This window comes from Erithacus rubecula, assembly GCF_903797595.1.
Source record: "Erithacus rubecula genome assembly, chromosome: 1".
Classification (NCBI taxonomy): domain Eukaryota; kingdom Metazoa; phylum Chordata; class Aves; order Passeriformes; family Muscicapidae; genus Erithacus; species Erithacus rubecula.
This window is the reverse complement of record NC_136658.1, coordinates 67,165,958-67,179,923: the sequence shown is the minus strand read 5'-3', so window position 1 is coordinate 67,179,923 and position 13,966 is coordinate 67,165,958. Positions and strand designations below refer to the sequence as shown.

The 13,966-nt window shown below is 40.6% G+C and overlaps 1 protein-coding gene across 8 annotated transcripts in view; it reads left to right on the top strand.

The window, feature by feature from the left end:
* ENOX1 (ecto-NOX disulfide-thiol exchanger 1) overlaps positions 1–13,966 on the top strand; it is a 354,516-nt gene that overhangs the window by 329,387 nt on the left and 11,163 nt on the right. For all 8 annotated transcript variants that reach the window (XM_079300896.1, XM_079300891.1, XM_079300892.1 and 5 more), the window contains one exon: positions 2,167–2,223. In XM_079300896.1, the coding sequence (XP_079157022.1) occupies positions 2,167–2,223 (57 nt within the window). The remainder of the gene's footprint in view (positions 1–2,166; positions 2,224–13,966) is intronic.

Here is a 13,966-nt window from a genome sequence, read left to right as displayed (position 1 = left end):
CTTTAACCTGTGGGAATGCAGATGCGCACTTTCTACCCTTGAGGTTTCCACTATTATCTCCACTGGTTCACCTCCACCTCTTCCTAAGTCTTGGCATGGATGTGCACACTTTCTTGCCAGAGTTGTGGCATCCTTTTCAGTAAAATAGAAGGAGAGGCTCAAGCATCCTCTCTGCATTACATTCACTGATGAAGCAGTGCCAGGGGGCACATGGGGGGAAACCATGGCAGGGTGAAAGCCTGCAAGTTGAGTGGCTGCAGGCTGAGCCCAGTGTCCCATCAAATCCATGTGAGGCTGATGGGGATGTGGCATGCCACCAGAAGAGCACTTTGCCAGGGAGCCACTGTCACCAAGGGGTGATGGCACATTTTCAACCTGGAAAGGCAAAGCACAAGCGCTGAACAGCATTCCTTGAGCACTCAGGACACTCTCATCAGCATGCAGAACAGTTTAACAAAACTGATCATGCTCTCTTGACCTCACATGCAGATGGGTAACTCAGCTGAACCCAACAGGATTGCTCATGTTGGGTGAATTTCTACAATGAAGAATTGGCAGAATCAGGAAACAGCTCTTTCAGCATCTCACACTGCAATGCATAAATACCTAATTCTGGTGCTTGGCTGGAAAAAGCCATCAGCTTATTCCTACCAGCTCTCCTCACAGTGAGGTGGTTCCACAGGGTGGTTATTTTTTCAGAGTAAGGAAAACATGTAGCATTCATTGGAAGTGTACCACCCTACTGTCAGTTGCAGACTTCTTGAGGCTTTTGAAAGATGAGCTTCAGTGAATTGAACCAAGAGACCTGATGATTTTGCAGTCCCCAGATATCCTTTGTACTACTTTATCAGGAAGTGTTTCCCTCTTCCCTCTCCATCAGGATTGGTTTAATGGCTTGAGCAGCAGTTCCTGAATTGGTGCAGTTCACAGCCCTGCACCATAAGGTACAAACAGACCACAGCCTGCTTACCTTGGTTGTCAGATTGAAGCTGAAACACATTCAGTTCATCTTCTGCTGCCACGTAGCAAAAATGTGATGGAGGTAACCAGCCCCCACCAACACTTCTGAGTCAGACACTAATCAATACATATTAGTGTTCAGTTTCATCAGGATTTTAGGACGGTTGCAAATCAGAGCCACAGCTGTAGAGTCAACAGTTACATCAAACCCAGCTTCTTCAGGAAAAAAAAAACAAACAAGAATTCAGAGGAAAGTTGTGTTTATTGTTCCCCAGCCCTCCCCTCTCCCTCCATCCCCCTCCTCCATATGATAACTATTGTGAATTAAATTAGAATAAAAGCATGACTCTTCAGAGCTCAACCTAAAGAGGAGATGATTCTGTGAGTTTCATTTAAGTGTACAAACCTCCATGGCTTACAGGCTCAGGAGAGCTGAGGTGTCTCGTCTTTCCTCTGTTTGCTCAGTCACAGGATGAACGACAGCATATTTCACTGTGGCTCAAGATGTGAGCTAGGACTTTCCTTAAATCTCCTGAGAGTGATCTTTACAATTCCCAATGTAATCCTGGATTTTCCCCTAAAAGCTAATTCAGGAGGGGGGAAAAAAAAAATTCTGTTCAGGTCATATATTTGCAGTGTCTCCTCAGTTCTTCCTGCCACTAGTTAAATACAAGGGCTGTTCTTCACTTCCCCTCCTTTTCCATCATACCCAGGAGCCATGTCAGTTATTTAGGTACATTGTCAGGAAGACAATATATAGTAGCACTTTGGCATCTTACCTCAAAATATATCATTCAAAAGTAATCATTGGCAAAATACAATTTAGCTAGTGGCAACTTGCAAATATCGTGAAGTTTAAATTAATAGCAACAACAATGGGAAATTAAATTGTTTATTATTCTTGAGAGAGAAATCTGTACACCTTTTATGCCTTGAAACTACTTTCTAATCTTATTATTTAAAAAATAATGACCCACTCCTATTATTTTTCTTTCTTCTATTTTTTTTTTTGCCAACCTATCAAGCTTTAAGTATGTTGGTTTCAAAATGGTTTGAGCAAAAACTCATTAGAATTATATGCTCCATCTGTTTTTCTCATTGGAAGTTTTATAAAATACTCCTTCAAATAAATCAAAGATAACTGTGTGAAATACTGAAGTAATGTTCTTGTTTTGTTCTGTTTTGGTTTTTTTTCACTCTTTGCAGTTGAAAAGCGCCAAGGAATTAGCAGAAATCAATGGACATGATGAATCTCAAGCAAATGTAGGTACATTTGTCTATATATAGATTTAGTACATGTATGTGTATGGTCTCAAATGTACTATGTATGTCTTAAAGCTGATAGAATGGCTGAATGATTTGCACATCAGGTTTGAAGTGTCTGGGTTTTTTTTTCTTGAAGCCACAGGTTCAAATCCTAGCAAACTTCATTCGAGGTAGATAAATTGGGTTCCATGCAATTTACTTTGTAGGATTTATTTGGATGAGACTTTAACAACCAGTGTCCTACTTGCTCTATGTGGGTGTTAAAGATACCATGGAAACGACTGCAAAAGAAATGCTTTTCCTTAGTGTCCTGTCCAGGATTAGTTAAGCTACAAAGTTACACCATTTGTCTCTGTGGCTGCCACCTTGCAGCTGGGCAAGCCTGGCCTTATTTCAGTTCAGAGTGAAGTGGTTCATATATGTATATAATTTTGAAACAGTTAACTTTCACAAGAGGACTAAAATTAATTCATTGAATCATTATTTTGGTCAAAAACATTAAAGGATTCCTGAGGTTCTCTTTTTATAAAACCTGCTGCCAAAAAAAAATTGGTTCTGTTATTCCCTTAATGATTGCTGTCAAAACAGCAACTTCCATTAGGGGGGGGGGTGGGAAAAAGAACCCATGCAGTCTTGTGCTTTTTCATAAACATATGAATATTAAAACTGATTATATATTATATCTTCCTCCTGGCCGAGTGAACTAGCAACAGTTTGAACACTAATATATTAACATCTGTTTTAGTCCATGTGTTGTCTAATGGCTCAGTCAAGAAAACAGTTTTATTTTAAACCTGAATGGTTTAAATTTTGTTAGCTGCTTTTCTGATAAGGAAATGTTGTCTTTGTTTTTTTAATCCTTTCCTAAATGTCATTCATTGTGATCCGCTTCCACAGTGAAGTCGATAGAGCCTCATAGCTCTCAGTGTTTGGACAGGAGACATTCAATATTGTCTGATAGCTCCAACAAATCTGCAGCTGCAGACTGTCTGCACAGCATCCCATTACCCCTTTGAAAGATTCTGTTCACAAACCAAAAATACATTAATCCAATGATGATCTTGAAATGCTCACATATGCTAGCTAAAAACGATTGGTCATTGTACAGTAGCTGGTTGCAGGTTTCCCAAAGGAAATCCTAGAGGAATATCTACATGTAAGTCTTAGAAACTCTCTAAAAGAACTTGCTTCCTCACCGAAAATTTGGATGAAACAATGTTTTGCAGTATTGAAATGTTTTAAAGGGAGATTACCTGAAAGCTTCAAGTTGTACCATTTTGGCTCATATGTAACTGGATAAATAGAAGTCCTTGAAAGTTTTATATTTATATAATATAAAGGTTGAAATAGCATTAAATGGAAACATTTGAATTGTGTTAAAAGAGTGTTTTGGTACATCATTCTCAAATATCTAAAACAAAATATTTAGGAACCTTTGGTAAATAGCAAGTTTTTCAAAATGTAATATTTTGATCCAGTTTGTAAATGTACAAGTTCCTCAAATGTCTGAATTTTCCATAGGATAGAAAGTCTATTTTCTGCCACTCTTTTCCACAAGCTCTTCCCCAGCTGATCTCATAGCAATGTATGGCTCTTAAGAAAAGAAGTCAATACCTAGATTAATGGCAAAGAGGGAAACCAGATAGTTACAATTATTGAGTCACAGTCGCAGCCATGTATTCAACAATAATACCACCATGAAATCAGAGAAAGCACAGCAGTACAAATGGAAATAGAGAAATAGAGGGAAAGAACTGATGTTAAAGCATTTGCTACAATAATGAACTTTGTAAAATGGAAGCTGAAGTGCCTTTTAAACAATTGTCATTTATATCAAATATGTAGCACTCAGGTGTTGTGCCTTGCAGGTTGTCTCCACATATATTCTCAGCAGACTCCGTGGGTTTTGCTCCTGGCCACTGTGTAAATCAGGGATGATCAAAGAGAAGAAGGCTTGGTGGCTCCTACGTGGTTCTTAGTGAACTGTGATGCATATAATTGGATTAGGACATATTTGTTACAGATGACAGGTTGAATTCAGCAAATGAAATACCTCTACATGCTGAGCAGTAGTGGGAGGTGTTGGTAAGGAAAAATGGCAACGTATGCCTGTACACTGAATACACAATCTTATCTTCACACTGTGGCATATTTAGATTACTTACTCTGCAGAAAATCAGACTCCTAGAAAGGACAGAAGAAATTTTAGGCACAGTGCATACACATGAAGAAAGCCCATACTGTAACCTTGAAGATTACATTCTTCACTCAGGATTTCTCCTGGTGGCACCAGTCTGCATCAACTTTTAGGTTAGAAAATGGTGTTATTTAAAATAAAATGTGGAAATGTTTTTCTTAGCAAAATCAGATACAGATGAAAATGTATACTGAGTCCTATCCTGGTCTTCTACATGTGTGAGGTCATCTTGAAAGGGAGACAAGGATCTGGACACCTTTAGAAAAAGAAAAACTTCCCTCCTGAAGTAATTTATAGGTGCCCAAACGACAAATTGACCTTCAATTTTTTCTCTTTTTCTTTCAGGAAAATTAACTAAGTTGACTAAGAGGCTGGAGCAATTGCAAAGCCACATTCCTGCATGTCGGTTCATGCACAAATCTGTGGGGGTGGGGTAGACCAAAATTTTAGTGTGTTGCCAGTACATCTATTATTTCCAGAAAGCAAAGCCATCTTACAAGGCTCTGACAGAGTCATAAGGGTGTTTCATGAGTGATTTGCCAGGTACATGCAGTAATATTTGTTATGGCTGTTGACATTTCCCAGCTATACTCCGTGTCAGGAAAGGCCAAATGTCGGGCTCAGGCAGTACACAAAGCCAGAGATTCCAGCCTGGTGTTAACAGAGACTTCAACAGCCAGCAGTGCTAGAGGTGCTGTCCCTGAGTGCTCATTTCAATCACTCCTGTGCTTTGGAAGAGATCAGTCCTTCCTTCTAATCTGACCCCCTTTTCATTTCCTCTTTATTGCTGCATATAATGGTATTTCATTCACACCTCTGTCTTGACTGAAGTGAAAATAATCACCAATGGACAACTGTAATTTCAGATATAATCCTCTTCAAGGATGTTCCCAGACTCTTGGGACCTGAATACTGCCAACATGAAAAAAATAGTCTTGCTTGGGAGCTGTGCTCAAGTAGAGACCATTTTACAATCTAAAAATGCTAATCACATGTTTTGTGACTAACTGTACAAAGACAACTTATTCTTCGATTCTTTCTGTAAGTTCAGTGGCTTTCTGTGAAGCTTCTAGTACATAAATTAATTCTGTGTTTTGGTCAAAGATCTCCTTTTTCTCACTTCTGAATTCAGTATAGATATGGCACTGCATGTAAATACAGTGAATACATCCCTGGTTTGGGGGTCAGAAAGTTAACAACCATGATATCCCTCTACTATAAATGGAGAAAGGAAGATTTTTTTTATATACAAGTCTCATTTTAGAATTACCCAGTGATCTTCCAGGAGCTTGTTGCTCTTCCTTGTCAGCTGTCTGCCTTCTTTTGATGGTTGCTGTGAATAACTCCTACCTTTTGTAAAAGTGTTGTACAGCTGTAATCAAGAGTATCAGTTTGCCACATTCAGACCAAAGCAAGACATGGGTAATGGCCACAGAAGCGTTTTGAATGCCAATTGCAATTTCATGGCATTGTTGATGTCACTAAAGGGATTCCTATCAGGTTAAAAAAATCAGAATGTTGCCAAAAGACTTTTAGGGTTACCTCATTATCACCAAGCCTTAATAAAATGAATATATTCAGAGACCTGAAAACCCCACAAGGAGTTTTTTGATCAGCTTTTTGTTCTGTGTGAGTTTCGTTATTTGTACAAAGTACTGACTTTGACCACATTCATCTGTCTGCCTTCAGTTAGCATCTCCTGCAGCATGGACACAATGTTCTGTGGGTTTTTCTCCAGACACAAAATCAATAATATTAAGTAGGGATGCATTTTTCCATTTGAATGCTTGAAGCTGTTGTCAGAGCATTTCTTGAGACCAACCAAGCATCTCACACTTAATGTTGATTCTTCCTTTAATTTTTGTCTTTTGTACTTGCTTTTCCAGATGATCCTTGACTCTGACGAGGGGGGATATATCTGCATTGTTCACTTTATACTACACTGAAAGTAATAATATTCCTAACTATGCCCTAGATTTCTCTTTTCATGGAACAGGTTAATCACTGAAGATCTTCATTAAAGAAAAAGTGGTTCTTAAGTGAGGCTTACTTTTGCAACAAGTCGGGCAAAGATTTAAAAACCTGACCCACTTCAACTTTTGGAAAAGTCTGTAATTCCATCAAATTCATCAGAGTTCACTTCTTGTGCTTCACTCTGCAAAGCTTTAATTTAGGCATCCAGAGTTTCCTGCTGTGAATGTCTCATATTAGTGTCTGTGTTAGTACACACATGCCATTTGATGTGGCAGCTCCACTTAGTGTGGCAGCATCAAATTGAGCCAGGTTCTCATCTGGAAAGGGCCCTGAACACAGGGAGAGGAGTGGGAGCTAGAAGACTGCAAAATCATCCCAGTAGTTTGGGAGCATTGGACAGAAGCTGGTCATCTTTAGTGATGAAGATCCCAAGTGATTGCTGATTCTTCTGCTTCGCTTCCTCATGCGTGCAAGTCATTTTCTAGTTTTCCCACTCTTCAGAAGACTTGCTCTTCCTTGAACAGCACAGGATTGCAATAAAAAATGTGCTCAATATGGCTTATATAAGAGCAACTTGAGTCTAAGGTTACAGGCCAGAAAACCCCAAGGCAGACCTTGCAGATGTCAGAAATGGTGTGTTTCTTTCCTGTCCGAGCTTCCCAGGTTTGCAAACTGTGAACTTTTGCCTCAGCAAACAGATGTTAGCCACTGAGTGCCTTCCTTGGGCTCCCCCAGTGAGGTCTCTGGCCCTGCAGCAGGCATTTCTGGAGCACAGGGGTGTGATTGGCACTGCAGAAACTGAGGCGGTGACACCTGGGTGCTTTAGAGGATAAGGAAAGGGTCCTGGCAGCCTCTCCATACCCTTGAACTGAAGGGTGACATTCCCTGCTGGAAATGCCAGAAGCTGGGGTTTGTCTCTCTGAGAAGACTGAGAAGAGCACAGACTATGGGCACCCTCCAGCCCTTTTTGTTGTAACTGCTCTTTTCTGCAGGTGTATGGAGAGAGCAGGCAGGAATAATAGAAAGTGCAGGAGGAGAACAGCTCCTTGAGAAGAGAGAAGTGGGGTTTGGTTTCTCACCATGGGTGGGTTGTGTCCTTAGGTGAAGGTGCAAGGACCCTTACCCCGATTGGATTGGAGCTGTCAGGGGGGCTTTAGAGAGATGCATTTACTGTCTGTGTTCAGTTCTGTCCTGGTGGGGAGAGTATCATGGAGTGAGGAGAGGCTGTGCCTCTTTCTATTCCCTACTTTTTCCATTTCAGACTTTTATTTGTAGCCCTTCCATCACTCATTTCTTCTCATTTCCTTCAATTTAAGGCCCATAAAGCATGATAGATTCAAGCAGCGCTGACCGTTCGCAGATCAGCAGCTTTCCTACTTACTGCGACAGGCATGAGGAATGACCACCTCCTGGATTCAATACCACAAGGCCTGGAATGGAGCAGGAGTTTAACAGGCTGTTTAGATGTTATCAAAGAGCCCACTCAGCCTTCAGAAGTTCTTTTACACTGGTAGAGCAAATCTCCTCGAGTTCCCCCCTTTGTCACCCCAGCCCTGGTTTGCCATTTCAGAAGACAGTGAGAGTTTCATTAGCATGGTACAGATGTCTCTACTGGCTAAATCAGTCTCTGAGATTCCAACCATGATTGAACCCTACAGGGAGCAAACAGGGAGCCGACCAAGGTATATTCTGACACAGAATGTGATACCTGAGATGGATCTGGGCTGTAGCAATAACCCCTTTGTTAATGTGCAGCAAGAAATCACACCACTTCCCTTGTCCCTAATTAAGAGTGTCAGAGTGACTTGGCTTTTGATTGCAGTGAATTCTGATCATCCGAGGGAGGAGAAAGAGAACTCTGAGACACAATGATGAAACCCATTCAGCCACCCACTCAGCAAATCACAAAAGTTTTTTTTTTACTTTAAATTTCATATGAGCTCCACAGAGAGACAGATTTTCAATGCCCAGAGCTACCTGACATTTTAATAATACCTGATCATTATGTGGAGCCTTTCATCCCAAAGCATTTTCCCCGAGTATTTATACTGCACACGTATACAGGAGTCATCCTGTCATTTCTAGTGAGGAATAACATTCAGCCTTATACATATGCAGCTGTGTGCTTAACCCACACAGTGTGCAAGGCAGATTGGCTTGTCAGAGCGCTCAGGCTCCCCCGCAACCACCTGAAGGATGATGGGCCACCTCTGCTTAGCCACAAGCCTGCTGCTGCAGTCCTGGGGGTTGTACACCTCACTCACACACCTTCCTTTCAGGAGCTTCAGTATTCCCAAGAGCCACTGTTCATAGAATGCTTTTCATTTGAAAGGGTTTTAAAGATCATCTAGTTCCAATCCCCTGCCATGGACAGAGACAGCTTTCACTAGACTAGATTGCTCAGAGCCCCATCCAGCCTGACCTGGCACATTTCCAGGGAGAGGACATCCACAACTTCTCTGGGCAACCTGTGCCAATGTCTCACCACCCTCGCAGTAAAGAATTTCTTACTTGATCTAAACCTGCCCTGTCAGTGTAAAGCCATTTGTACTTGTCCTGTTCCAACATGGCCTTGTAAAAAGTCTCTCTCCAGCTCTCTTGGAGCCCCCTTTAGGTATGTGAAGATATTCTAAAGTCTCTCCTTAGAACCTTCTCTTCTCCGGACTGAACAACCCCAACTATCCTGTCCTCACAGAAGAGTTGCTCCAGCCCTCTTACCATCTTCATGATCCTCCTCTGACGTTTCTCCAACAGGTCCATGTCCTTCCTAGGCTGGGAGTCCCAGAGCTGATGCAGCACTGCAGGTGAGATCTCACCAGAGCAGAGCAGAGCAGAGCAGAGGGACACAATCCCCTCCCTGGCCTGGACACTCTTGATCTGCTGGACAATCTTCTTTTGATGCAGCCCAGGATACAATTGTCCTTCTGGGCTGTAAGCTCACATTCCTGGGTCATGTTCTCATCAAACAATATTCCCAAGGTGTTCTAAGGAACCTTAGAAAGGGTTTGTTATCCTGATCAAAATCCACTCCAAAGGAATAAGAACTTTTGCATATTCATGTGTGAAGATTCCTAAAGTTAGTATCTTTCTAATACAAAACCATGAAGAAAACCATTCACTCTCATAAGACATTGAAGGTTGGTTTTCCCTTCCTGTTACTTCTTTTTATTTCAGCAAAGTCATTTTCAAAACTTCTACAAGTAAGTCCCAGAAGGGAAACAAGCTGCCTTTTATTCTTTTTTTTCCTCTTTCTCTCTCTAAAGTTTTCTTTTGCAAGTGCTTCATTCTAGAGGAGATTGCAAGAGCAGTATTTGTGCTAAAGACCATTTCAAAGGGTTTTCACAAATTCTCAATCTCAAGTAAACATGAAGTATCTCCTCCTACAATGACTTCAGCAAAGCTGGTGGGCAAGTGATGTTTTCAAGCCACCACTGGTTTGCTGTAATTCCTAAAACAAAGTGTGCAAAATGACAATTACCTTTTATCTTGCAAAGCAACCACCTTCACATCACATAAAACATCTGTGTTAAGTCATCAGGAGCCTACACATAAATCCAGCTTTAGAAAATGAAGCAGCCTGATCATACTTTTGAAAATGAGCATGAAGTAATTTTCCTATTAGTCATCCATATTTTGCATATGTACATTCCCATAAAATAAATGTGCTCAAATAAAATGAAAAAAATACAAAGAGATAGTTTCAATGAGAAAAGCATTTTCAGATTATTGCTAGTTGCCTAAAACTCAGCAGGTGAATGTTACAATAGTAAAAGCTTTATAATAAAAAAGTTGAAAGCATCTCTCTGGCAAATGGATCAGTAAAATGGGATGTCAAGAGCACTATAATACAATTAATCTTCACTCCTGAAAATACTTCTGTTATGTAGGATAAATCAGATAAACAAACTTTAGATTCATCCATTTGAAGTTTTCCATTCACAGGGTCTTACATTCACAGTTCTAATTAATCTACATTGCTGTTTTATAATTTTAATGTCATACAATTTTTCAAGTTTTCAACTGTATTTATTAATACCAGTGCACTCTTAAATTTACAATAATGGTAAATATTATATTAGTGTATTTTATAAGTAAATTCCTATATGAGTGCCCATTAAAAATAATTACAGTGTGCTGTTTCTGACAAAAACAACACTGACTTCTTGCACAGAACAAAATAAGTTACCAAGTTTGCGCTTGATTTGAATCAAACGATGAAACCTAGTGTCTATCATTTCTAATGGCAGAACAGTCATATTCACCAGCAGTGCAGCATATGGCAAATGTGTCCTGCATCACTATGTAGACAGTAGAAGAGAAGAATCTTGTAAGATCCTGGAAAAAAACACTGGAATGCAAAGGCCTTTTCAAAGGAATTCTTGACCTGGTGCTAACTCTAACAGTGGCATTAGTTACTAGTGAGACCTCTGGTTTTGAGCAGATGGTTGGATGCCTCATTCCTTGCCTTATTCTTTTCATATGTGATGCACCACTGCAAATTTTCACTGTAAACTGAGTTGTCCCATTATAAACAGAAAATGCCAAGAAATCTCTCTGAATATAGACAGTGTGTCACAAGGCCATTTGACTTAGTGCTAGTCGCTTTTCTAAAATCAATTCTTAGGCTTTGAGGAGCCAAGACCATGAAAAGATAAGCTTTCTAGGAAGTAGTTAATTCACCAGCACGAGATAATTCATTTGATGCAACAAAAGAATGATATTAATCAAAATTATGAGCAATTTTCTAGTCTGAGTATTTTTAGAGGAGTAGTCAGCAGAAAGTCAGAAACAATCACTGAAGAGGACAGAATGAGAGAAGAGCTATGTATTTATTTAGTAATGATATTTATTTAAGTTAGGACAATTTTAAGTTACTTTTGGAGTTCAGACACTCTACCAAATTTTCACACATCACATCACAACACAGTGTGTTGCCAATGAAGGGGAACAAGTTCCACTAAAGACAGAATTAGAGACACTTTGCCCAAACCAAGTATTGCTGGTTTTGGGAGTGCTGAATCCTGGCAGCCTGACAGAGACAAGGTGGTCACAGCTCCATGGAATCAACATGCAGCTACACTAAGCACATATTCCTCACAGGTGTGTGGAGAACACACACCCACAACACGTGCATCACATCCATCCATCTATATACACGTGGCCAGCCACACAGATCAGCACAACTCAGCAATTATAAGCATGAACAGCACTTTCTGGCTGATCATGGTAAATGTCCATTAGTGGGAAATACACGTGCAGACTTAGACATATACACAATGTGAATCCCTCCAGAAAGTGGAGTTTGACTCTCAGGCTGTCCCATAGCTGGTTCCTCTCTCTCTGTCTCTCACACACACACACACATATACACACAAATATTAGTCATTTAGCCATTCCCAGGTTCTGTGTTGTCCCTAGTTGGGGCTTGGACCCCCAGGTGCCTCTAACTGCAGCACTCCAGACTGTAGTGGCTCTCTGATTGCTGATCCCATTCCAGCTGCTCTGCTCAGATGCTCTCACAGTCCCCCCATGCAAACAAAACAGAGTCCCTCAGCTAGGAAAAGAGAAATTAGTTTAATGGGTGTTACACACTGATCATGGCCAGACAAGTGTACTGACCAGCAACCTGATTGCATACAACCACTCCCTTTTATCCCCTCCCAAACTGCCATGATCCCTCCTTTTTCCTGCTCCTTCTTGCCCTGCTGAGGACACTCAACTAGGTTTTGTACAACCCCATAATGCTCTGCTCCTACATCTCATAACACGTCCCTTATTCCTACAGGCAATCCTCCCTCAGTCTGTAGGATGTTTCAGAGAGGTGGGCTTTCCTGTGACAGCTGGGCCAGGGGTCTCTGCTTTCTCTGATTAGGTTATCACATTTTCCCTGTCTGCAAGGGTGCCTCTGTACTCCTTTGTGCTTGTGGAAATAAGACTTGAATCACAAGTATCACAAGGATGGAGCAAGTGATGGTGGCTGGAAAATCCCTTCTGCAGGGGACAGAGGCAACTCTCTGTGGATAAAGGTGCAGGACTGGGATGTTGCAGAGAAACTGCTGAGCCATTGGATCGCTACCTTTCTGTTGCACATCCACATGCTCTGCCACTGCAGCTGATCCTGCTCTGAGCAGAAGGTTGGACCAGAGATTTCCCAAGGTCATCTGCATGATTTTGTGATGGTGTGATCATCTGAGTCACAATCACTGCCTTGTGAGTGCACTCACACATTGCCACATTTGAAATGAAATTTGATTTAAGTTAAATTTAAATAAGCTCTTTCACTGTAGTTTAGTTCAACTTGGATTGAATAATTTTGAATTCACCGTAGATGAGAACACAGACAAGGACAGTAGCCCATTCTCAAGTGACAACCATGCTAAGCTGTCATAAGTTGTCCTGTACCTCAACCTTGCACGTCCCCATAAATTTAAGGTGCCTGACTTGATGTGCATTGAAAGTATTGCAAGACTTCCATTCACTTGATTTGTTATTGAATTATGCTCCACTCAGGTTAAAACTGCAAGATTAAATTTTCAGATGTAGTTCTGAAGTACATTTAAAGAAAGACTACAAAGCAAACCAATCTATACTAGACTATAGGAGGTTCACAGATAAATGCAAATAAATTAAATGCATACAGCTTTTCATGCTGCAGACTAGTTTCTCCCCAAGTCTGCAGTCAAACCTGCCATGTGTGCATGGCTCTTTCTTCTATCAGAATTTTAAAATTACCTTTTATTTCCAAGCTTGCAGCATCTCTCTGGCCTGCTGTTAATAGCCTGCAAGATTTTTGCTTATGTTTCAGATATATATTTTTTTCTCCTCCTACTCATTTTCTCTCATAAATCCCCTGGCTGATGAGAAAGTGTGGTGTATCCCTTACATCTAACAGCATTCAGCAGTTGCTCTGTTTTGCCTGCTGTGACAAACATCATCTTTCTCTTTTCTGTCTCTGTTTTAATGCCTCAGACAATTGACTTTGTACATATAGTAAAAATGCATACTTTTCCAGATGCTGGTAGGTTTATGGGATTTTTACTAGGCCTTTCAGAAGGCACAATATTATTTTTACCCCTTCACCACACAATTCTTCAGATTTCAATAAACTACAACAAAGAAAATGAGGTCTTTGAAGACAGTATGCAGGCAGTCATCACTCCCCCTAGATTCAAAGATAATTATCAAATACTTGGATCACCCAGAGAGTGGAGAGAATATTTCATCTCTTTGAATGTCACTGCATCCTGGGCATGTCAGGTATCTTCAGTGTCACATTCATTAAATCCTATATTCTGCCTTTCAAAGCAGAGTCCTTAACAACAGATGGTATAGAGCTGCACTCTGGCCAGAGGAGTTGCCAGGTAGGGCAGCTACTGTGCAAGCCCTGTTCTACTCTTGCTCAGTTTTTGGAGAATATCAAGTCATCACTCCCTTCATATTTAGGGATGCTTATATTTTCAGGCAAGAACAAATATTTTATAGTGTCTGTCTTTTCTGCACTACTTCAAGACTGACCTGAAGAGGATTAATGCTATCTAGATTGAGAACTTTTTATAATATCTTACTTTC